Source organism: Protopterus annectens, chromosome 13.part0 (assembly GCF_019279795.1).
Source record: "Protopterus annectens isolate FY-2018-M chromosome 13.part0, PAN1.0, whole genome shotgun sequence".
NCBI lineage: Eukaryota > Metazoa > Chordata > Ceratodontiformes > Protopteridae > Protopterus > Protopterus annectens.
The window spans coordinates 309,399,271-309,424,792 of NC_056747.1; the positions used below are offsets into that span (position 1 = coordinate 309,399,271).

The window sequence follows — 25,522 nt, forward strand, 5'->3', positions numbered from 1 at the left end:
GATGGATCTCGCAATGTATTCTTTTGGCTTATGAAAGTTCTGGTAGGCCCGCACCTCAGGGAGTCCATACCCACTCTACCCGATCTATGTCCAACTCTGCTGCCTTTAGATCCAGGGTATCCTTAGATGATATTTGTTCGGCTGCCACTTGGGCCTCATCTCATACCTTTATCAACCATTATAAGCTGGATATTATCTCCAGAGGGAGAGCATCCTTTGGCTCTGCAGTGCTCTGGAACATCCTTCCATGATGGCCGCCCCGGGTTCAGGTAGCTGGGGACTTTGTCCCATAGGTTGCTACACAAATGAAGTTAGCTACTACAGATTAAGAAGTTATGTACTCACCATAACGTTCCATCTAAGTAGATAAACTTAATTTGTCAGCAACCGTCTCCCCCTCCTTCCCCCTGACCTTTGATTGTTCACATTTGTTGTCTTCAGAGATGGTCTTTGAAATTGATCTATCTTTAGCAGTTGCTGTTTTGGGGGCAAACTTGATCTGAGGTCAGTCAAGGTTGGCTGGGGTTTATGGGTAGGGAGAGGAGCTAGGAGCTCGGATCTAAGCTGTTAAAAACTGCCGGCTCGGATCCGAAGTTGGATCCGATACCCATAGGTTGCTGACAAATGAAGTTTATCTACTCAGATGTAACGTTATGGTGAGTACATAACTTCTTATTTCTCCCCTCAACATGTACAGCAAGTACTCTGATCTGATCCCCCCCCCCCTGGGGGAGTCATCGAGGGGTGCTGTGATTCACAGTTGGCCCCTTGGTCTCCTCTATACTTAACCTCCCCCTTCCACTGATCATTAAGTTTCTACAGAAAGCAAGCAGGCTGAAGGGCTGAGTCATCCTCATTGCCCCCTTCTGGCCTTAACAGGTGTGGTGCTTCTTCCTCTGATCTCACTTGAAATATCCTCCATGGATACTGGAGCCCACTCTGGACCTCTTATCTCATCTGTCAGAAATTCAGTATCCCAATCTCCGTGCCCTCAAACTGATTGATTCTGTACTTCCAGTGATAGTAAGGCAGTCCAAGCTCCCTTTCCCAGTTCATGGCATTGTCTTGGCCTGTCAGCCTCTACCAAGAAAGTCTATAGAAGCAAATGGAAAAGGTTTTCTGTTTGGACTTCCCAGCAGAATAATGACCCCTTTCAGCACCAACTTCAACCATCCTTTTTCTCACTACTCTTTTTAAGGAAGTAGCTAGTTTTTCTGCTATCAAACTTCAGTTAGTTGCCATTTCTAGCTTCCATGCAGGAAATTAATCCTTCTCCCTGGCTTCTTCCAGGTTACGTAAAGCCTTCATGAAGGGAGTTTTCCTCCTTAGACCGCCAATAAAGGATCCGTCTCGTCCTTGGTATCTGATGATGGTCCTTCAAAGATTAATTCAGGGACCTTTGGAACTGGCATACAAATGCAAGATGAAATTTCTTTCTTCAAAAATGACCCTTTTAATAGCAATCACTTTAGCTAAAAGAATTTCTGAGCTCCAAGCCTTATCAGCTAAAGCCCCCTTACATTATTTTCCACAAAGATAGGGTGTCCCTATGGACCAGTCCTTTTCTGGCTAAAGTGGCTACAGAGGCTAACATTAACCAGACCATCCAGTTACCAGTTTTATTTTTGAGTTTTGCTAACAAGGGTGACTATATGCTTTTTCACAGACAATTACATTTTTACCTTCACAAAACAAAATAGTACAGGAAGTCTGATCAACTGTTTGTATCCTTTTCCCCCTAACCACTTGGGTCAAGCATTTTCCAAAATTACTCTGGCCAAATGGATTACTGTATATCATTAATTTAGGCTAAAAACAGGTTTGGAATTGCCTTGTCCTCCTAGGACTTATTCCACTAGATCAATGACTACTTCATCTATCTTTTCCTCAAGAAAATCCATTGACGATATCTGTGTTGCAGCAACTTGGTCCAAGATTCACACCTTTGTTACACTTTACAAATTAGACATCGTCTCCAGTAGCAGAGCTTCCTTTGGTTTGACGGTGCTTCAGCATATCCTTCTGTAGGGTCTCTCACTACTTGAAGCAAATGTCAGATGACATTGACCCTTTAAGTTCCTAGTTTGAACCCCATGCCTTCTTTCCCATATCTGGCCTATTTCTTTAATAGGGGAGCAATTAGGCAGCAAACTTGATCTAAGGAGTTAGAGACCGAGTAGAGCATTATGGATGGAGGGATGAGTTCAAGAATTGGATCCGAATTCTTGTGTAAGTGGCCGAGTCAGATCCAAGGATTGGATCCTAGACCCATTCGTGAGGAAGAATGAAAATGGACAACACAGACGGCAAGTTTTGGTAAGTACATAACTTGTAATTATTAGAAGCAGTATACAGGTCAATGTGTACACATCACCGCAATGACAGGAATGACTGTATAAATTTTAACATAAAAAATTTTGAGAGCAATATTAGGGGAAAGTTAATATGAACTGTTATTCCAAGAACATGGAATACATTTTGAATAAAATCAGTTTATTAAGTACATTGGATCAGTTTAAATAACATTTTGATGGTTGGATGGGTGATGTAGTTTATGACATAAATTTAAGTGAATCAGTATTCCATGACTGCTTTTGGACCTGAATGCTGTAAAAGTAGGTCAGTTATGAATGGTAGCGTCAGGGTATTTTAGAAATTCTTTCAGCTTCTCGTTAGCCTCATTCAATATGATGCAGATGTCATCTATGAATCTAATGTCATCATTGGTTATGTAGTTCATAGTGTAGTACTAGGCTAGCTGCTTTTGCAGGCTATTTTAAGCCTAGCCAATTTCCCTTTCAAATTGAGAATCAAACCCCTGTTCTTCGTGCCTTTGTGGGAAACACCTCAACCATTTTGCCAACTCCAACGTCTCCTTTTTTAAGATTATTACAATCATGTGTTTTATGAGTTTTGTAATGTTCATGCAAGTCTTTCTTACATTTTTGTATAAAATTGTAGCTAGGTAAATAGATGGATTATAAGTATATATCACCAAGACTGCTTCTGGGGTTTACTTATGGTACAGGCCTTATAAGTAATATCAAAATTCAATTTTCAATGTGTATAGCTTTAACTCAGTAAGGGCGTCTGTTAAGTTTAACCTAGTACAAAGAGCAAAAGTTAAAGCCTTTTCAAATAGCTTAAAATGTCACTCTTCAATAAAATAAATTATAATAAATAAAATAAAATATAAATGTGTAGCCACACTCCCTCATTTCTCATTGCTTTGTTTTTGTGTACATCACGTCTATGAAGGGATGTATATTGCTGCAAACACCATGGCAAATGCTAGTGGAACAGCAGCCAGAATGAGAACATTTGAGGGTCTGGGGTTAATTCCCGGGTGAAACAAGCATGCATTATTTTAGTACTGTTCTTTAAACTTTGAGCAAGGCCTTGGCAACCAAAAATTTGGTAATAAGTAGGTCACCCTCTGACTGGATTAAGAAATATTTTCAGTTGCTGTAATCTTGCAATATATTCAGAACTGCAAGATTAAACAAATATTCAGGAAAGGGTTATCCCCTTATCTTTGACTGTTTGTGATCTTGTATTGTGAATTGTTATGTGCAAGAGAGACACAGGCGTTTTAATTTCTGCAGGTCATGCTCTTATTTTTTCATTCAGTTGTGTGAAGGGGCAGGATTTTTATTGCCAGTATGATATATATATGTATATATATATATATATATATATATATATGTATATGCATATGCATATATCTATATATAGATAGAGATATATATCTACATATCTATAGATATCTATATATATATATGCATATATCTATATATATATATATATATCTATATATATATATATATATATATATATATATATATATATATAGTGTGTGGTCTGATATACTGATATATGTATGTGTGTGTGTGTATGTATGTATATATATATATATATATATATATATATATATATATATATATATATATATATATATGGTACTTGCGTATTATCGCAACCAGATTTTCGCGGTTGCGAAATTCACATGCTGCAATGAAAACCAGTGCAGGAAACACCATAAGATGTTATTTTACTCCCTTACTGATGAAAAATCAGTTTGGCTTACATTCAGGAAGAGAAATGATCGTGCAGGTTTTCTTCCTGTTTTGTGTGCATTACACATGCTTCAATTGGCAAGGGCTGCTGTGTTACTGAGGGAAGGAGTAGTAACTGGAAGGAAAGGAATGCTGAGAAGAAAAACGCAGACACGTGAAAATGATTCAAACTGTTGTTCCAATTTTTCAGGACTGCCCCAAAAACTTTACATTGCAAATTGTTCCTGTTCCTGAAAGTAATGTAAAGTTTTGGGACAGTATTAAGGAGTTAGAATAACATTGGAATTATAAGTAGGTCTGCCCTATCATTGCTCATAGTTGGTATTTCTTCAGGACAAGGATATCAGTAATTGCCTGTTCAGCTTCACTTTGCTGTTTAGGGAAAACAGCTTAGTTCATGTTTTCATGAAGCCCCCCCCCCCCCCCCACCAACAATCAAAATCTTATAGTGGGTGCATATACACTGGTGAGAGAAACACCATCTGAAAATGTATTTAATTCATCGTCCAAACTGTGATATTAAACACTCATACATGAAGTGATATTCGACACACTTAAGAACACAACTGACAGGACGATAGTAGCCGTTATACCTCAAGCGTGCGTCTGCAATGCACGCAAGTCAAGGAGAGGGTTTCTCAATTTGTCACTGCTCCTAAAAGTAATGTAAAGTTTTCGGGCAGTTGTAAGGAAGTAGAATAACAGTTTGAAGTGTTTCATGCACTTGGATCTGTGGAGGTGTGCTCATTTCGCAACCGCGAAAATCTGGTTTCGATAATACGAAAGTACTATATATATATATATATATATATATATATATATATATATATATATATATATAGTGTGAGTGTGTGTGTGTGTGTGTGTGTGTGTGTGTGTATGAAAACATTTGTGAGTGAGCTTGTGCATGTGTATTCTTGCAAACACATTTACATTATAAAGATCATTCTTTTTTTAACTGCTGTAACTGAAGTATGTAGACTAACATGGTGCCACCTTGCTGATTGTGTGAGATGTGTTGTAGTGTAGTTGTTCACATTTCCTCATTGGGTGACCATAGAATTAGTGTATAATTCTATGTTTGAGGGGGTACAGGGGCTTGCGCTTCTGCAGATGTACACACTTGGGTGAGGTTTAGAAGATGGTTCTTGCCCTGCTGATATCCTTTTTTTCAGTCAGTCATGCCATCAGCCTAGTGTAGACACAAACCAGTTCTCAGCATTGTGTGTATTGTTTTTCTTTTTGAATAAGGATTGATCTGAAGTAGGGACTTCATTTGTCAGCAACCTGTGGGTCTTGGATCCGATATCGGATCCGAGCAGGCAATTAATTATACAGCTATGGATCCGGGCTCCTCCCGTCACCCATAATCCCTTGCCAACCCCAAATGACCTCAGATCTAGTTTGCCGCTTTTAGAGAGACAGCTGGATTGCAGAGCTCCTGGCGACTTCAGATAAGTTGTTAAAAAACTTGTTTAAAAAAACAGAAAATCTTTCCTGTTTAACTTGTGTGTGTGTTTAGGATCCCTTTAGGTTTAACTTTTACCTCTTTTAATTTTATTTTTTAGTGTTCCTCCCCTCGCTGGTCATAGTGTGTGTGTGTGTTGTTTGTATTTTGAGGCCTGGTGTGCGTGTGTAGTCCTTTCCTTAGAAAATGTCAGAGGCCCCAAAGCCCATTTTTTCCTAAGTGCACCGAGTGTGGCCATAAGCTTTCACTGGCGGATGGCCACACTCGGTTCGTTCGGTGCCTCTGGGTTGAACACCTGTCCTCAGGATGCACGATTTATGTAGGGTTCAACCCCAGGGCACTGAAAGAGTGGAGGTCGAAGCTGGTCCTGGAGGTACTTTTGCCCCCGGAGTCGGCTTCGGCCTCCGCTACTCCCGTGGCACCTCCCCAGCCTGTGGTGGTAGCCACTCCTGCCCCCCTTCCTCCAGCCGGGATTCAAACTCCCACTAAAGCGCCGGAGGATAGGGAGGCCAGGAGGGAGAAACGGAGGGAGAAGCACCACAAGCGGCGGGCCGAGGCCTCCGCTTCGGCCCCTCCAGCTAAGCGGGCTTCTCCCTCCACGGCTTCCAAGTCTCCTCCTCCTCGGCTCCGATCACTTTGCTTCTCCCCGGGACCAGAGGAGGAGACCCAATCTCCGTCGAGGTCATCGAGGCGGCACTCCAGGCCTGCCTCGGTGGCCTCTTCGAGATCCACCTACAGCCTGTCTGACGCAGACTTTGACTGGATGATGAGAAGGTTCATCCAGGCCCAGCTGCAGATGGGAGTGCTCCTGCCTCCCCCCCTTTGGGGGGGAGCTCGACACCCTTTTTTTGCTCCGATAGCTCCTTCTCCGACCCGCTTCTCGGGTTCGGAGCGCTTGGAGCCGGGCAGCTTTGGAGCCGGGGGTGGGTCGGCGCCGACAGTACTGGGTACTTCGGATTCGACCCTGCCCTCGAGTCTGTCCGTTCCATCATCGGATCTGACCTCTCGAAGCCGTAGCCCGAGCTTCGGATCAGAGAGATTCAGTGTGCCTTCGTCTCCGTCCAAGTCGGAGCACACTGGTCCCTCGGATCCGACGGTCTCAGCGCCGGTTCCGATCTCTTCATCGGATCCGAGTGGGAGTCGGACCTCGGAGCCCAGGGAGAGCGGCTCCCCCTCGGCCTTCGATGTAGTGGAGAGGGCTCTGTCGAGAGCATCCAGACCCCCCGACCCTTGTCTTGGCTCTGCCCTGCACTCCCTCTCTGGGCCAGGCTTCCATCACACGGCCACAGGGACAGCCTGCTTCAATGTCCCAGGTTGTTCCTTTGGAACAGGACATTGCTGGCGAGACCTCCTCGGACAGCCCCCCCCCGAGGATGTGCCCCGCAAGCACAAGTGTAAGAGGAGGCACGTGGACTCCCTAGAGTCCTTAACAGAGGACACGGACTTGGATGAAGGGGAAGGCTCCCCAAGATCACCCCCCGAGGATGTCTCCTTTGGAGACATCATGGAAATGCTTAGGCTCAGGGGGGGGGTGGTCTGCCCCCAAGGCTTCCTCCGATGAGTCCGTGTTCCTGGAGGCATTCAAAGCAGGCCCGTCTACCTCTTGGGTGTCCCCCCCCCGGCCGACCCCTTGGTGGATCTTGTGACCACTAGGGTGTGGAAGGAGCCGGACACTGTGGAGCCTATTCCCAAGTGCCTGGACAGGATATTGAGCCTCCCTGCAGACCGTCCCCACTGGAGCAAGGGTCCTCCTGTAGATGCTATGTTGATGGCGGCAGCCACTAAGAGGGAACTGGCTCAGGAGAGTCCCTCGGTCCATCCTCCGAGCAAGGAGTCTTGATTGATGGATCACCTCGGGAAGCGGGTATTCAGTTCAGCGACCTTCTCGGTAAGGTCTGTGAACTACATGGCACATGTCATCAGGATGCAGCGCGATCTTATCAAAGAATACGCTGCTCCCCCCCCGGAGTCCATGTCGGCGGAGGACAAGCAATTGTACTCCACTCGTATGGCCACTCTCAGATCTGTTTCCAACACCTCTATGCGGCTTCTGTCTCGCGCTACTGAAGGAGCCACTAGAGCCAGTGGAGCGGGCCTAGTGATGAAGTGCCAGGCCTGGCTCCGACATTGTGACTTCGCGGAGCCCTTTAAGGCGTCCTTTGCGAATGCCCCCTTTGATGGTTCTGCCTTATTTGGCAAAACCATTCGCAAGACACTTGTCCAGAGCGAGAAGGACGGGAAGACACTGTCTGCCGTCGGAGTCCACTTCTCTGCTCTCCAGAGGTCCTTTCCCAAGAACCAAAAGGGACAGAAGAAGATGTGGTTCTGGAAATCGTAGCATTCCCAACCTGCTCCGGACAACCAGTCTTTCCATGGCAGAGGAGGACAGGGAAGACGCCGCCCTAGAGGCAGAGGGGCACCAAGAAATTTTGGGTCCAGAGAATCCTTCTCTGATCGGCCCACGCAACAGCCCTGAAGGGTTGCCCGACAGCTCCACTCTGGAGGTAGTCGGGGGGCATTTCTCGAAGCACCTGGCGGCATGGGAGTCCATTACGTCAGACCGCTGGGTGCTTCGGATTATATCCAGAGGTTACAAAATCCCTATGCTTCATGTCCCCAGACTCAAGAACCTCCCTGATGTATCACCCGATCAGGGGGAGGCTGCAGCCGCGGAAATTTGTCAGCTGCTCAAAAAAAGGGCCATCCAACCTGTCCTCCTAGACCAGCTCGGATTAGGGTTTTACTCCAGGTTATTTCTGGTGCCAAAAAAGATGGGGGACCTGAGACCAATCCTAGACCTCTCCCTTTTGAACCTGGCAGTAACCAAGGAGAAATTCCGAATGGCCACTCTTCAATCCATTCTCCCCCTGTTACGGGAGAATGACTGGATGTGCTCTATAGACCTCAAGGATGCGTACTACCACATCTTAATGGACAGGCGATCCAGGAGGGTTCTCTGCTTCCGGCTGGGAGCCAGTCACTATCAGTTCAGGGTCCTTCCCTTTGGCCTCACCACAGCCCCCAGGGTGTTCACCAAAGTTTTAGCAGTGTTAGCGGCCCACCTGAGACTCCAGGGAATGCAGGTCTTCCCGTACCTGGATGACTGGCTCCTTACCGCCCCAACAAGGCATCTACTCTGCTCAGCCAGAGATTTTTTTCTTCGCCTAGCCCCCCGGTTAGGGGTTACGATCAATATGGACAAGTCCTCCCTTGCTCAAACACAAGTGATAGACTTCATAGGTGCCAGGTTGGATACAAGAAGTCTTCGAGCCTACCTCACCTCGGAACGACTACACAACCTCAGTCTTCATGTGCGGACCATCTTCCAATCAGAAGCTCCTCCCGCGGAATTGGTCCTGAGGGCACTGGGCTCTATGGCAGCGGCGATTACTCTTCTCCCATACGCTCGCCTAAACATGAGGGTATTACAGTGGACCCTTCAAGTACAGTGGTCCTTCCAGCTTCTCCCTCTTCACCCCCCTGTCTCGATCAGCAAACCTTGCAGGAGGGCCCTGTTTTGGTGGCTGCATTCCCCAGACCTCCATGCAGGTCGGCCCTTCTGCGCCCCACCTCCCCTAGTCACAGTGACCACGGACACTTCTCGCCTCGGGTGAGGGGGGCATTGCTCAGGCAGAACAGTCCAAGGCACATGGAACGACTCAGAGACCTCCCTGCATATCAATGTTCCGGAGATGAGGGCAGTGCTGTTAGCGTTGCAAGCACTTCACAACCTTCTTCCCGTCGGAACCATTGCGATACAGACAGACAACATGTCAGCTGTCTGGTATATCAACAAACGGGGGAACCAGGTCTTATCCTCTATGCCGAGTGGCCATGAGAGTGTGGGAATGGGCGATCTCCACCAACCGCTTTCTAATCGCAACGCACATTCCGGGACGGTCCAACATCTGGCGGACAAACTCAGCCGCACTGTACTTTCCCTTTATGAATGGTCTCTCAACTCCTGTGTAGCGAAGCAGATTTTTGCAAAATGGGGGCAACCCTGCTGCGATCTTTTTGCCTCTCCCTCAAATACGAAATGCGACAACTTCTTCGCCCTGATTCCCCCAACAGGGGAAGACCCGAGAGACGCTCTAGTGCATGCTTGGCCGCCCGGTCTGCTTTATGCCTATCCTCCTCTTCCCCTGATGCTAAAGATGTTACAGAAAGCCTCTCAGTTGGGGAGCAAGATGATCCTCATTGCCCCATTCTGGCCTCAACAAACTTGGTTCCCCTTACCTGTGGTCTCACTCGATGAATCCTCCCTGGATTCTAGATCCCAGTCCGGATCTGATTTCCCACCCATCAGGCTTACCGACCCCGAACCTGCACAGCCTGAAACTAACAGCTTGGCTGCTCCAGTTCCACTCTTAATTAGGACTCCCGGTATCTTCTCTCCGGTCAAAGCCATCTTGGTGGCAGCGCATAAACCTTCCACCAGGAAGGTTTACCGCAGTAAATGGAAGTGCTTTTCAGTTTGGGCGGAGCATCATAATGTGGACCCCTTTACTGCTCCGTTGACGTCAGTTTTGGACTTCCTTACAGAGCTTTTTCATCAAGGGGCTAGCTGTTCGACAGTCAAGGTACAATTGGCAGCCATCTCACATTACCATGTAGGTCACGAAACTGGTCTCTTGATGTCAGCTAAACTATGTAAAACCTTCCTCAAGGGTACATTTTTGCTTAGGCCCCCGATCAGAGAAGCCATACCCCCTTGGGATCTATCGCTAGTTCTTCAGGCCTTGACTGCTTCCCCCTTCGAACCAGCTGGCTCTGCTGATCTTAAATACCTGTCTTGGAAAACAGCTTTCCTAGTAGCCATCACCTCTGCGAAAAGAGTTTCAGAACTTCAAGCTCTTTCCGTAAAACCCCCTTATTTGGTTTTTCATCAGGATAGAGTGTACCTCAGGACCAATCCATCCTTCCTACCTAAGGTGGCCTCAGAAACCAACATCAATCAGTCCATCAATCTCCCTGTTTTCTTCCCTAATTACCAGAATAAAGGAGAATACAAGCTGCACTCGTTAGATGTGCACAGGCAGCTGCATTTCTATATTCATAGAACTGCTGGTCACAGACCATCTGATCAGCTGTTCGTCTCCTTTTCTAAATTCAATTTGGGTAAAGCTGTTTCGAAGGTCACCTTATCTCACTGGATTTCCCAATGTATCAGTCTAGCTTATGAGGCTTCTGGGAGGCCCGCACCTCAAAGGGTCCGTGCTCACTCTACTCGTTCCGTATCTACTTCTACTGCATTCAGATCTAGAGTCCCTTTGGACGACATTTGCTCAGAAGCCACTTGGGCTTCACCTCATACCTTTATTCACCACTACAAGTTGGACGTCACCTCCAGAGGTAGAGCATCCTTTGGCTCCGCAGTGCTCCGGAACATCCTTCCATGATGGCCGCCCAAGATTCAGGTAGCTGGGGACTCTGTCCCACAGGTTGCTGACAAATGAAGTACCTACTTCAGATTTAGAAGTTATGTACTCACCATAACGTTCCATCTGAGTAGAGATTTAGTATTATTCCTGCCTTTTTGGGATACCCTTTCAGGTATATAAGAGGGCAAACTTGATTTGAGGTCATTTGGGGTTGGCAGGGGATTATGGGTGAGGGGAGGAGCTAGGAGCTCGGATCCATAGCTGTATAAATAATTGCCGGCTCGGATCCAAGACCCACAGGTTGCAGACAAATGAAGACACCTACTCAGATGGAACGTTATGGTGAGTACATAACTTCTAATTTCTTTCACATGTGTGCATGCATGCATGCACCCACGTCTGTATGTGTGTTGAAAAGTAAGCAAATGTTAAATTTCCTTTTTCTGTAGAAAGATCACAACATGGTAAGTATTCTACACCAATTTGGTGTATTTGTTGTCTTCTAAAAGATATTCTATAAGTACTAAGCAGAGCAACCGTTTGTGGAAGAAGACTGCAGCACAATAGCTGGCCTGTTAGAAAAAGTTACAGATCAGAAAGGTAAAAATTGTAAAGGTGGGGCGGAGCCTAGATGGCCAACTGGTAACCGCTTTTTTCTTGCTCCATATCAGTTACTAAGAAACAGGAAAATTATTATTTAAAATTCTATTACCAGCTCCTTAAAGTTATACAGTCTATTTGGGAATCTATAATCTACTAGATTCTCAACTTTGGAGCCTTTTCTTAAAAAAAATTCCTGTCAAAACTAACGATTATACAACTAAACAGAGATGAGCAACTCAAAATCTTCACATGCTGATTCCACATTAATGAAGGAGATCTAGTCAATATCTACCACTCTCCAGGAACTGTCTTTAAAAATGGATAGATTTACTGACAATCTTGAAACTTTAAAGATGAACTGTCAACAACAAACTGATGTTCTGAAGTAAATCCTCCAGCAGCAACAATCCAAAATTCTGAATATTGAAACTTCACTGAATGACATCGATAAAATGCTTAAGGAAGATGAATCCCACTGTGAGACCATACTGCAACAAAATAACTGGCTGATAAATAAAGTAGACAAAATTGATAACAGAGAGAGGAGAACAAATAGAATCTTTGGTCTCCCTGAAAAAACAGAAGGAGAAGGTATTATTTCCTTCCTAAATTCCTGGCTGCGTGTGAATTCTTAGACTTAAAAGAAGGTATGTCCTACGGGATCGAGAGAGCACATAGAGCCATAGGGAAACCTATTTCTTCTTCCCCTAATGCTTCTCCAAGATCTATTGTTGTGAAGTTCCTATTCTTCTTAGATAAAGAACTTATTCTGAGAACAGCTTGGAGGAAAAGTCCCTTATCTTTTAAAGGAAACCAAATAAGGCTAGACAATGATTATTCCACAAGAGTCCTGGAAGTGAGAAAAAGCTCTTGGCCACTGGTAAGGTTTTTAAAGCAAAATTAAATTAAAGCACAATTAGTCTATCCAGCCAAAATAAAAATCCACCACCAGAATGAGATGAGATCTTTCAACAATATAGAAGAAGCTGTTTCTTTTATCCAAAACATTAACATCATTACAATCCCAGAAGGTATGGACTGGACACCATCTATGACCCATAAAAGATCATCTGAGAAAAACAACTGGATGGATGTAAGAAAGAAGAAATTGAAAACCGGAGCCAAAATTACTGGACTTCCTAATTCTCACAAAGATCAAACTAAGTCATAAAAGTTTATGGAAACCTAGAACTAAAGAAGTATGTATCATCACTTTATTTGTCTTGCATATGTCTGTATAAAACTTGCAATCTAAAATTAATAATGCTATACTACTATTAGATACAACTGCTAGTGATACCTAGGGTGTATAGCTAGTTGAATCCTACACACACACACACGTGTTCATTTATGTATTGAATTGTCTTTCCTTCCTTCCATTACTTTGTTAAGGGAAGAAAAGGGAAGTGGTGTAGGGAGAATTTTGAAACAGGTAATTTTTGAAATGTCCATTTTATTAGCATTCTGAAATAGATAACTTCAGAATCTGATTTTATATATACAATGCAAAGAACTCTTGTTATATGTTTATTTATTTTTCCTTTTTTTTTGTCATTTCAAGCATTCTGTCACTATATGACTTAAACATATTATAATATTCTTTCCCGACTCTATTTCCAGCTTAGCGTTTTAACATTCCAAACTGTCATTTCTTTCTTTCATGAGGAAATTAACCTTGAGCACTGCACTGAATTCAAAAGTGGCTTCTCCCTTTTTTTTTTTACTCAAATACTCTTGTGGCTGCCTGTAAACTGAGCTGCGTTTAACATTAAGAAGCTCGTCAGAGTTGCCATGGCTTACTGTGTTAGAAATCCGTGGTCAGCTGTACGAGTGTTGCTGACGTGTAACGGAGATCTCATTTGCCTGTCTCGCTGATTCAGCAGCCTGAAGTTACTTGAAACATAACGCAAATAAGACATTAAACTAAATGTTAGAAATTATTACAGTTGTTAATTTGATCCAAGTAAAATTAATTAGAAACTGATCTCTGTAGTAACCAGGGCGTGACTATGTAGATGGCGATGACATCACTGCTACATTACAAGTCTCCTCGAGTGTTTAGGAAATTAACAGATCAAAAATTAATAGATTTGGCTTTACATAATATGCCACTAATAATTAAATACATTATTACTCTAGTCTACACCCAAACAATTGTATATATATTAAAAAAATGAAAGTATTCTGTAAATAATGGATAGGAAAATATAATAAAAAGAAAAAAGGAATCTTTCTGTTGAATGGAAGAATGCTTACAGCTGTCATAGTTTGTAAGTTCTGGCTGTTAATGACAAATGGAGCTTGGAGATGGGCAAATGCTTCACTCCATTGGGACTTGCTGTCCCTCTCTAGCTTGTTTCTTGAGTGGTTTGGACTAATTGTATGAAAGTGGGGCACAGAAGGCTACCTCGTTGTGGGAAAAAGTTTAGTTTATGGATTTCCTAGAAATCTTCATCATGCAAATAGCCTCTGGTAAAGTGCTATTACTCCTGAGTAACATGAATGGGGAAATGCTGTAGCACACTGTGCTGTTTACGCTAACATATTCTTTATTGAGGAATTAACCGAACATCACTCGACCATAGAGGGAATGTGCAGGCTTAGCACAGGGGGCGCTCCAACCGCGGGTTGAACAGGAGAGCCTTTTGCTGTGGGGCATCAACTGTATAGTCTAGAATGATATAGTAAAATCCTAGATCAATAAATCAAAAAAAGTTAACATGACAAACTAAAGTGGTTATGACAACTGTGAAAAATGAGCCATGAACATCAGATAAGGTAATCTTTGTTTAGTATATCCATCTGTGCTAATTAAGAAGAGACCTGAATCAGCTTATGCTCATTTTTGCATCTAAGTGCAGTATGGCTTTTGACTATATCATAATCTCCTTTAGTACAGAACTCCACCATTCACAACCCGACTGTAACATGAGCATAACATCAGAACAGATGCTGTTCCATCCTGAGGATGCCACATAGACAATACAGCTGATATATTGTGAAATCCTGTGAATTTGTACATACATTAAGCATGTCTGGTACCCTGATCACTGCTGTGCACAAATGAATACGCAATGAGGAAAGCAAATCAGGCATTTGTTATTAATTCACACCTATTAAGGGGTTCTAGGGCAAGTATAAGTTACAGATATGAGCCCATACATTGTACATCATAGCTGACAGTAACTAATATATTTTTAAACAGGTTCTGATGACTCATAGAAATCTTCTGTACTAAGACCTCAGTTTGTGATCAAGAGCTGTCATAATGTGGTGACAAGTTAGTAGAATATAGTATAAATATTTAGTTACAATTGGCTCTAACACATCTAAACTGTTCCTGTTTAAAACCTCCCAGTGGGTAAAACAGTAAGGACAGTCATAGGGAGCGTATAAAATAATTTTCTAGTACCATCATTTCTCATTTGGACTTGGGCTCTTTCAGTTTTGACTTGAGATATCTGCTTCATGTGGTACAACTATGCTGTACCTTACAGTGTAGCCATTGAGGAAATACACAATATAACTGTTGTAGGGGCTGGCCCATGAGGCACAAATATCCAAGATATTAATAAATTTCTGCTTAACCATGCTTAGTGATATTACAATTAATCTCCATCCTGCAGTTGGTATATAAAGAAGTTAAGCTAATTTCAAAATGTTAACGCCCTAGAGGATTACTACTATTGGAATGGTGTCCTCATATACAATAGTGGGGAAAAAAATAGTAGATAGATGTCTAGCTAGATATGTGATTTTAGAACTCTTTGAACATTTATTGAAATAAGAGTTAAATGAAAATGAGTCTACCTTATTATGTACACACAGTAATGTCTGCAATATAGACTCTAATATACTTATCAGTATATGAGATGTGTTACGAAAGATTGATAACTACAATAACAAATAATTGGACAACACGTTAAGAAAGGGAATTTTCCTTTAATTCCATTCTCAAACTTTTCTTTCAAACACAAAGGCTCTCTTGGTTATTGACAAAATTAATACAGAGAATGTAAATCAACATATTTGTGCGTAATGATATGTAGACATAAATGTGCTCATATATATAAGGATGCATACAAATATGTATGTATATATATATATATATATATATATATATATATATATATGTATGTATATAAAAGAAAACAACTATTATGATGAAAACAAAGTTTATATACAAACACCGTACTATTGCAGTTAACTAGGTCACCAAGTCTGACCTGAGTAAAAAGCTGAAGATTAATTATGTAGTAACGGGGACTCACTGTGCAGTGCTCAAATGTTCAACTCAGTACATAAGGAATGTAATGACAATGCTAAAGATTATATAGCAAATGTTTCTTTTCATTAAAAGAAGGGTGAAAGAGAAATAGAAAGAGGAAATAAAGAGGAAATAAGTAAATATACATGTACAAAAAAAAAGAGTTTTTCTTTAATGAGTAATGACTCTGCATTTAAATATGTTGAAATTGTTGACTCTACCAAGTTTTACCTTACAATAGTGAAGACTATTCAATTATTGGTGAAATATTAAGACATGCTTCTTTATATAAAACCTTGCATAATTTGTTAGAAAGCCTACATTTATATTTAGTAATTATTGTTGGAGTCTTTTCATGGTTATATGAACTTACTGAGTTTGTGATAGGAATTGCTTGAACAGTATCTCCTCTGTCAGCCATCATCATTTGTAAATATACATCCCATTTCCATATGTTCTGCTTATGATTATACTATTGTAATATTGTTACTAACTAGTATCAGTAGGGAAATATGTGAAATTACTATATAGAGGAGTGACACTCACATAACACCTCATAGTGAGAGAAATGCTTTAGTAATTAGTTACATGTAATATATGTTACTATAAATACTTTAAATGCTGATCTACTACTGTACTGATTTATCCTGGTTAACATTGTTCGTTTACCTATCTTTAAATTATTGGAAATTTTACGTATTCAGATGCTCTTTGAGGCCTTAACTGATAAACATCACCTATACATGCTCATTATCAAATTGTAAATTATTTGCTTCTATAATAATTCATACAGAAGTGAGGATATGCATTTTTTAATCAATCAAAGGCTTATTAGTGAAATTTAGTTGCATTATATATAATCAAACTATATATCACATTAATATATTGTTCACTCATATCAATTAATCTATAGAATTTCATAAAATATATACTCTGGAGCCTCAAGTTAGGCATACTTATTCCAAAAAATTGGAAGTGATGGTTAATCTGACTGGATTTTTTTTCCTGTCAGATTAGGAATGTTTTACATTCCATGTCAGTTAATGGATTTACTGATTCTTAAATGTTTAGCTTTAAATATTTTTTCTTTTTTTAGGCCTCAGTCTGATATTAAATTGTATTTTATATTGGGAATCAGCACCTCGTCACTAAAGTTTAACCTTTCCAAGAAGGGTACGCAAATCCTAAATATTATGACTACTTTATCACACCTATTACACTCTAAAACATTGAATAAATAAGATGGATTTGCTTTTTCTTTCCTTAAATGTTAATGGATTAAATAATCCAGGGAAAAGACTCAACCTGTTAAAATACTTGAAATTAAATAAAGCACAAGTAATATTTTTACAAGAAACCCACTTCAAAATAAATGATAGTTTTAGCTGGAACCCGAATGAATACCTAAAACTATCCAACTCCTCATACACCAAAAAGACCAGAGGTGTTCTAACACTGGAGGAAAAGTGTTATTTCTCCTCAAATGTTGTATAATTATGAAGATAAGGAAGGACTTTTATCAATTATAATAATAAAATTTAGAAATAGAATTTGGACACTGGTCAATGGCTATTGGTTTCTGGGAACTGGGGTAACAACAATAAAAAAACACTTAGAACTCATCGCTAACAATTCTAAGGGTAGTTTGATTTTAGGAGGTGATTTTAATTGTTTGCTGAATGACTCAGAAACTACTAACAAGAGACCTTTTCGTATTACTCCTTTAGGGAAAAATCTTAAAAAATGAGTAGCTAACTTACAGTTATTTGATTTATTTTATCTTAGTAATGATAATTCATTAGAATTTTCTCACTGTGATTTTCGATATAGGACTCGAACCATAATTGATAAAGTATTTCTATCCCAAGATCTAAAAATAAAAATGTCATGCTTTACAATAGTCCCATGCCCTATGTCTGATCACAATGCACTTACTTTTAATTTTCAAACAGCTTTTAAAAAACTATCTTTCACTAAAAGAATACCAGCATATATTACTAAATTGAAACTGTTCAAACCTTGGCTTAATACAGAGATAGAATTTTTCTTAGAAACAAATTTAACCAGTGAAGTAAATGTAGTAATACTTTGGGATTCATTGAAAGCCTATTTATATGGCAAAATTACCACATGGTTTAATAATAAAATGAAGGAATGGGAGTCGGAATTATCTAATATACAGAAATAAATTGTATCAATTAATAAAGATAATACTAGAACCATTCCACACAAGAAAAAATAAATTGAATCCTTAAACAAAAAATATAATGACATTTTAACTCATAAAACCAACTTGGCCATAGAAAAATTAAATTATTTCTCTGTATATCCAAAATATATACATAATTTAACAATGAGAGTGAAAAGAAATTCCATTGAAAATAATATTGTGAGTATACTCCACCAAGGGAGAAATAATAAAAAAGTTTCTGATATTGGTGATATCTTGGATGCCTTTAAATATCACTTCTCGGAACAGTACAAAAACAAAGACATTCAACATGAATTCTCAGAGCATAGCTCAAACTTCCCGAAATTTAAGAATCTATCAGAGACTTTGATTAATGTGAATCAGAAACAAATCTCTCTAAAGGAAATTAAAGGGAAAATTCAAGAAAGCAAATATAGTAAATCACCGGGTATAGATGGTATTATTAATGAAATGTATAAGCTTCTGCCACCCTCTGCTATAATGACTCTTACACAAAGTCCTAAATTCAAGAAAGCAAAAATAGTAAATCACCGGGTATAGATGGTATTATTAATGAAATGTATAAGCTTCTGCCACCCTCTGCTATAATGACTCTTACACAAAGTCCTAAATGAGTCTTATTTACAAGGTACAATTCCACCCCATGGAGATACTCACTAATCACTCCCATATTAAAAGAAAATAAATACTCCCATTTATGCAAATTATATAGACCAATTTCTTTGATTAACAATGATTACAAACTATTAATGTCTATACTAGTTAACAGATGTAAGAAATCATTAATCCATCTCATTTCAGAAGACCAAACAGGATTTATTTATAATAGACATACCCAAGATAATATCCAAAGAATTATAACTACTATATATATATCTCCAAAATAGAGACAAACAAGAGGCTCTTACAATCAGATTTGATATTGAGAAGGCCTTTGACTCATTAAACTGGAATTATCTTTTTAAAATTCTAGAATTATATAAATTCCCCACTCAATTCATTACTTTTATAAAAAATATTTATTATAACAATTTAGCATATGTAAAATTAGGTCCATTTACATCAGAATCAATTAAAATTACTAAAGGTACTAAACAAAGATGCCCAATGTCTCCAATTTTATTCGCTTTAGCAATAGAACCCCTTTCTTTGGCAATTCAGTCAGATCCTAAAATTATAGGCCTAAATATAAATAATCAATTTAAATCCAAGATAATGTTATTTGCAGATGATATCTTGCTTACTTTAATAAATTCCGAAGAATCCTTACAAGAATTAGATATGCTAGTCAAAACATTTTACTATATTTCTGGCCTTAAAATTAGCAGCTCTAAATCTAATCATATGCTCTTAAATAAAAAAAAAATCCTAATGATAATACTAATTCAACTACTAATGAAACAATTGGGAAACAGGTTTCTTCTTTGAAGTATCTAGTGATTGACCTATGTGAAAGTATAGACCTAACTTTAAACACAAACTATAAAAAACATTATAAACTCACTAAAAACTCTCATAGAGAAATGGAATAAATTACATCTAAAATTTGAAGATAGATTACAATTAATTAAAATCTTATTGCCAAAAATTAATTACATAGCTCTTTCTATTTCGGTATTACCCAGTAAAAAACTTTTAAAAGAAATAAACAAAATGCTATTAAAATTTTTATGGTACCCCAAAAAGCACAGAATAGCTCTAACCAATCATATCAGACCATGGGAGCTTGCAGGAATAAATTTCCCAGATTTAGAATCCTATATCCAAGCCTCACACCTAAAAACAATATTAAATTGGATATATCCCAAATATACTTTGGCTTGGAAATCACTACATACAAGTATTATCCTAAATGAAAATAAACTAATAAAAAATTAGAATTAAGCAAATTAAGTAATAAACTTTGTTATGTACTTTGTACTAATATGCAGTATAATACTATTAAATTTACTAACCTAGATTACTTAAATCATATCTATAAGTCCTTTAGAAGCTTTGTAAGTAACAATATTGACATTAAAATATGGATTCAGCTTTTATTCCCCTTTAAAGCTACAAAAAACTTTTTCGATAATAGTCTAGATACACTCAGCTATTGGGAAAGGAAAAAAATTACATGCTGGTTTCACTGCACAAATAATTTTTTACCATAGATACACAAATTCTGATCAAAGAATATGATCTACCATCGTCAGACTGGCTAGTTCTCAATAGTCTGTTTCCATTCACTCAAGATTTGTGCAGAACAATACAGAGTTCTTCTTTTACCTCTCCACCTAAATTCATAACTCTTATGAAGGAAATACTACATGGTGAATTTAATTGGAAAATTTTAATTTCAAAAATGTATAAAATTATTATTACTTATAAGACTACTCCTAATCAGAGGTTTTCGGATTTTGTTACTAAAGACTGCACATTATCCTTAACTTCTACGAATAAATCAAATATTTTACAGTCTCTTAAATTAACATCTAACTTACAAATGTGAAAAGTTTTCTCCTGGAAATTTTTGCATAGAAGTTTTTACATGCCTAGTAAGATTGCTAAATTTAACTCCTCGGAGCAGGTGACGTGTTGGAGATGCTCTTTAAAATGCAAGGCCGATTGGTCTCACATCTTTTATGATTGTTCACACATTAAGAAATTTTAGGAATAATATTGAAAATTTTCTCCAAGCCATCTTTACGGATTCCTTTTTATTATCAAAACCGTTAATTTTTCTGAATGTAAATGAACTTATTGTATTGAATAACAAAAATAAGTATCTTTTTTGGACAATCCTAGCAGCAGCCAAAAAATGTATTACAAGAAGATGGAAGTCACCCTCCATTCCAACCTTACAAGATTTCAAGACCCTCTTAGTTGAAGTAGCGTCGATGGAAATAAAAGTTAAAGAAGCAAGAATATATCCCAGAAAATGGACTAATAACCCATGGACAAAAGTTTTATCCCTTATTCAGTCATTGAATTTAGATCTATCTCCATCAAATTAGTCACTTTGAAAGTATGAATGAATGAATATTGTACCCTTCTTTGTATCTATAACATTTCATACAGTGCCTGAGGCCTTTGTAAAAGTTTTATCATAATTTGTTGTTTAAATGATTGTTACTGAAAAATCAATAAAAAACTTTGGAGCAAAAAAAAAAATTGTAAGGGTAATGTAGGCAGTAGGAAAACTACTGATTATATAGGCTATGCATTGTGACTTGCCAATAGTGTCCGTACAGATTCCTACTTTGGATTACGGTCTGACAGTTTATACATTTTATTAAGTGTTTCTGAAATGTAAAGGCAGTGTTTCCACATTGGGAAGATTAACAAGAGTCTGAAATGGACTCTGGTATACAGTGACATATTTGTAAGATTAATACTGTAGCAGTTAGCTGGGTGTACTGTCTAAAGATGTATATAGAAAAACTATTTACAGGCTTTGCAGTAGTGGTAAGAAAAGTTAAGCAGAGCCTTTCCTAGTTAAAGCTTTAAATATCTGTGTCACTGTAGTGTGTTATGTGACAAAATCATTGCAAAAATCACAGAAGCCCATGATATTATCATATGGGCCTGGTGACACTTGTTTTTTTAGTTTCCTTTCTTAGTTGGTACTAGTACCCCTGAGGTAAATATTTCTGACCATTAACAGCATACGTATAAGTTATAAATAGCACAGAAACAAGTGGGAATGCATAAGCAAGGCTGGCCTTTTGGATCAGTTAAAATTTTTAAAACTGTTATGTGATTATTCATTTTGGATTGGTATTTTGGAGCATTTTAGTTTTTCAGGTATAATGTACTTTTCTTCCTCCATGATTTAAAACAGTTTAAATATCTTTTTTGTATGTTTTAATGTGTTGCCAGGATGTTTGTGTGGCTCTACTTCACATAACTGAAAACTCAAGATATGAAATTTCATTTGACTGAGACAACAATACCTAATTTTCAAAGTATTGAAAACTCATTTGACTGAGTCGCATTATACTGACAGCTTACAATGCTGAATTTCAAAATACTGACTTTTAAGCCATAGGCATGCACACGTACATCACCAGTGACTAACTCTTTCTAAAACCTAAAAACTACTTACCCTCTTAAAAGAAATCGGACAGTATAAAACCAAACTAGGTGGGGGGCACACCCCCCATCTATATATACTAACTCTGGGATCGCACTACAGTTGGGAAATGGGCGTATACCTTTTACTTACCTTACAGTACTGTACACACTGCCACTGCTGCTGGAACACACGAAACATCCCCCGTATTACTTCAGATACTTCCCATGAAAATGTAAATAGGCATACCCACATTTCGAAAAAGTACAACAGTACTATCAGTATTCTGACAGTCAGCACTTTAGGTTACAGTAATGTTTTTTTTTTTTTTTTTTTTTTTTTTTATCACCAGCAAGTCTCACAGGCAAAGGGAAACCTGTATCACGTCTAATGAGACTCAGTTAGATGAGTTTTCAGTACTTTGAGAATTGGGTATTGTGGTCTCAGTCAAATGAAATTCAGTATTTTGAGTTTTCAGTCATGTGAAGTAGACCCGTTTGTGTCTGGGTCCTCTTCATCTGCTTGTGGAATTATTGTTTATACCTTTTAGTGATGATTTATGTTCATACTTTGCTGATGTCTACACCACTAATGATAAGGTAACCTACTTAATGTTGCCAGGGAGATTTATTTTTCAGTTACTGATTGTTCCTACCAGTTGATTCCTGTGCTAATCTGTATTCCCAAGCATTGTATGTGATGCACATGATACTTGTGTTGGAAGCTTCATGTAAAAGCAGTATATTCATTTTTTTTTTTTTTTTTTTTTTTTTTTTTTTGCAGGTGTTGCATCAGACCTTTCCACAACACACTTTTCTAATGAACGGTCTAATCCATGGCGTTAAGGTAGGCTGTACAGTCAAAGGATTTACATTTTTCTTTCCTCCTTTAGATGTTTTCATATTTTAGAAGTACAGTAACTTCAGTTTAATGATTTAGGTTCATAGTAATTACTTTTATGTCAAGTTGGAATATTGTTGATGAGTCTTAAGAGATAGACAGTGTATCTTTCCTCCATTATGCAGTTTCTTTTCGTATTAGAAATGATCATTAATTAGGCTGTCAGAGTCTTGTTTTATATATAGTAACTGTTTTGTTAAAGGTAAGGTTAAAAGGTTATGCAAACATTTGTACTCTGTGAGGAGAAAAAGACTGACATTTTTTTTTCTCAGTGGACTGGCTTTGCTGTTCTTAGTAGATCAGCATCTGTTTAGTGACCCAGCAGCAATGTAGGTCTTTATTGGATTTTGTGCATATTGGCCAGTACATTAACCTAGTTACTGTGTGTTGCAAACTTCTTCACACATTGACCTGGCAGTTGTGGATTGTGGCATTCTATACTCCTTAACATATTGGCAGTATATTGCTTTGTCATTGGCTGTTTGCATCATTAGGTGTGTTTTGTATTACTGCGTGCCCAATGGCCCACTGGTTGTGCCTTATGAGATGCTGTACAAACTGATTCATTAACTGTGCTTTTAGTGAATATCCCTGCTCTGCTGGTTAGCTGCAGTGCATTGTCTGAGAGTTGAGTAACTTGTGTTTTTGAACTTACTTGTTCACTGTATCAGCAGGAGTACATTATGAGCTGCTGTAACAACTGACCCATTGGCTGTGAATTGCAAGCCTTTCTTCTCATTTTACCAACAGGTGCTGGTAGTTCTGTGCTGCAGTGTACTGAATGTACTGAAATTGTTAGAGTCATGAATCTATACCTGTGGTTGATTTATTTATTTTATTTATTTATTTATTTATATTTGTTGACCGGGAGTGTCCGACTGAATGTAGGTCCATTTTCAGCGGAGGCCCGTGGAGAAAAGCTCCACAGTTAAAACAAACCGACAGTAGTTACATTGGATTACATAGCAATTAACAATTTACATAGCAATTACTTACAACATATTTACAGATGAAGAACATAGTACATCAGTAGACAACTAGAATCTATCTGTGAAGTACATAACAGACATTAATAAATGTTACAATAAGAAGTTCCTGCTGTATAATAAATACTAGGCTTATGAGCATCTGAGCTTGCTATAATCAAGGTAGTTAGTGGAGTGGGAAGAAAGGTAGTGGTTGGATGGGGTGGGTGATATTAGAGTGGGAGTTGCAAGGGCATAGCCAGCATGTTTTAGGTGTGCTTTTAGTAAAGTTTTGAAGTGGGTGCATGATGGTATGGAGGTAATTGTGGGTGGGAGGGAGTTCTATAATTTGGCTGTGGTGCAAGAGAATAGTGCTTCACCAGCAGAGTTATTGGCTTTAGTGATCTGCAAGTGATTTTTGTTGCTGGATCTCAGTGGTCTGGTGGTGTGATAGGGCTGGAGTAGATTCTGGAGGGATGGGACATTTAGTGGATGGTTTACTAGTTTGTGGGCGAGTGAGAGTTGATACCATTGAAGGAGGTGAGGGAGTTCAAGCCAGCCCAGTTCAGCAAGTGAGAGATAGTGGTGATTACGGTAGGATGCCCCTGTGGCGAATTTGGCGATTTTGTTGTAGCAGGTCTCTAGCTTGTTTAGATCGCATTGCCTTAGGTTGGTATATATTGGAGAAGCATAAAGTAGGGTTGGAGATAAGGTAGGAATTTGCTATTGAAATATTTGCTGCTTTGGTGAGAAGTTGCTTATTTCTGTACAGCGCTCCTAGTTTTTTGTGGACTTTTTTTATGGTCATAGATATATGAATGTCAAATTTTAGTTTATTGTCTATTTCCACTCCTAGCAATTTGGTGTGTTCAGTTGGGTATATAGTGCTGTTGACTTTTGCTGTGATGTTAAAGTGAGTGTTGTTTTGAGTATGTTTGGTGGGTTGGAAGATGAGTAGTTTAGTTTTGCTTGGGTTGAGTATTAATTGATGTTTCTTCTGAGAAGAATTCTTCACCGTCTTGCCTGAATTGTTTGTCCTACATTGTTATTTCTAATTGCCTGTTTGTTCTGTTGTTGCTTGTCCGTTTTCTTCCTTTTTAGGTAAGAGTTTGCCTGTTATATGGAAAACCTAGTTGTATAGGCTGGTACTTTACAGTGCTAAACTTTTTGGAATCCTGGTGTGTTTGTACATTGCTGTTGTTTCGACTGGGTTTGGTTCTGCTATGATAAGTGCAGCAGCATGCGCTGAGTTATATTCTACCTATAGCACCATGACAGTTAATTTCATGACTCTTGCTTGTTCTTATTGGACTTTTAATATAGTTGTCTTCATTTCTGTATGTTTTTTTGAGGTATTACATGTTAAAGCCAAATTTTGTAATCTGTTTAAGATGGTGCACCATTTAGGTTGTCATTAATATCTATTGGCATGGGTTTTGCTTGCTGTCTCTCTTTTTGTTGCTATTATGCTTGCTTTGTGAACTCTGAGACAGTATGACTACTGTGTCATGCTTATCAACAATTGCTTATTTTTATCTTGTAATGACACTGCTACTGAGACGTGTAAATATGTGTTAAGTTTGGAGACTAACC

The 25,522-nt window shown here is 39.0% G+C and overlaps 1 protein-coding gene across 2 annotated transcripts in view; it reads left to right on the forward strand.

The window, feature by feature from the left end:
- LOC122787281 (hippocampus abundant transcript 1 protein-like) overlaps nt 1-25,522 on the forward strand; it is an 880,512-nt gene that overhangs the window by 305,538 nt on the left and 549,452 nt on the right. For both annotated transcript variants that reach the window (XM_044053901.1, XM_044053902.1), the window contains exon 3: nt 22,848-22,910. In XM_044053901.1, the coding sequence (XP_043909836.1) occupies nt 22,848-22,910 (63 nt within the window). The remainder of the gene's footprint in view (nt 1-22,847; nt 22,911-25,522) is intronic.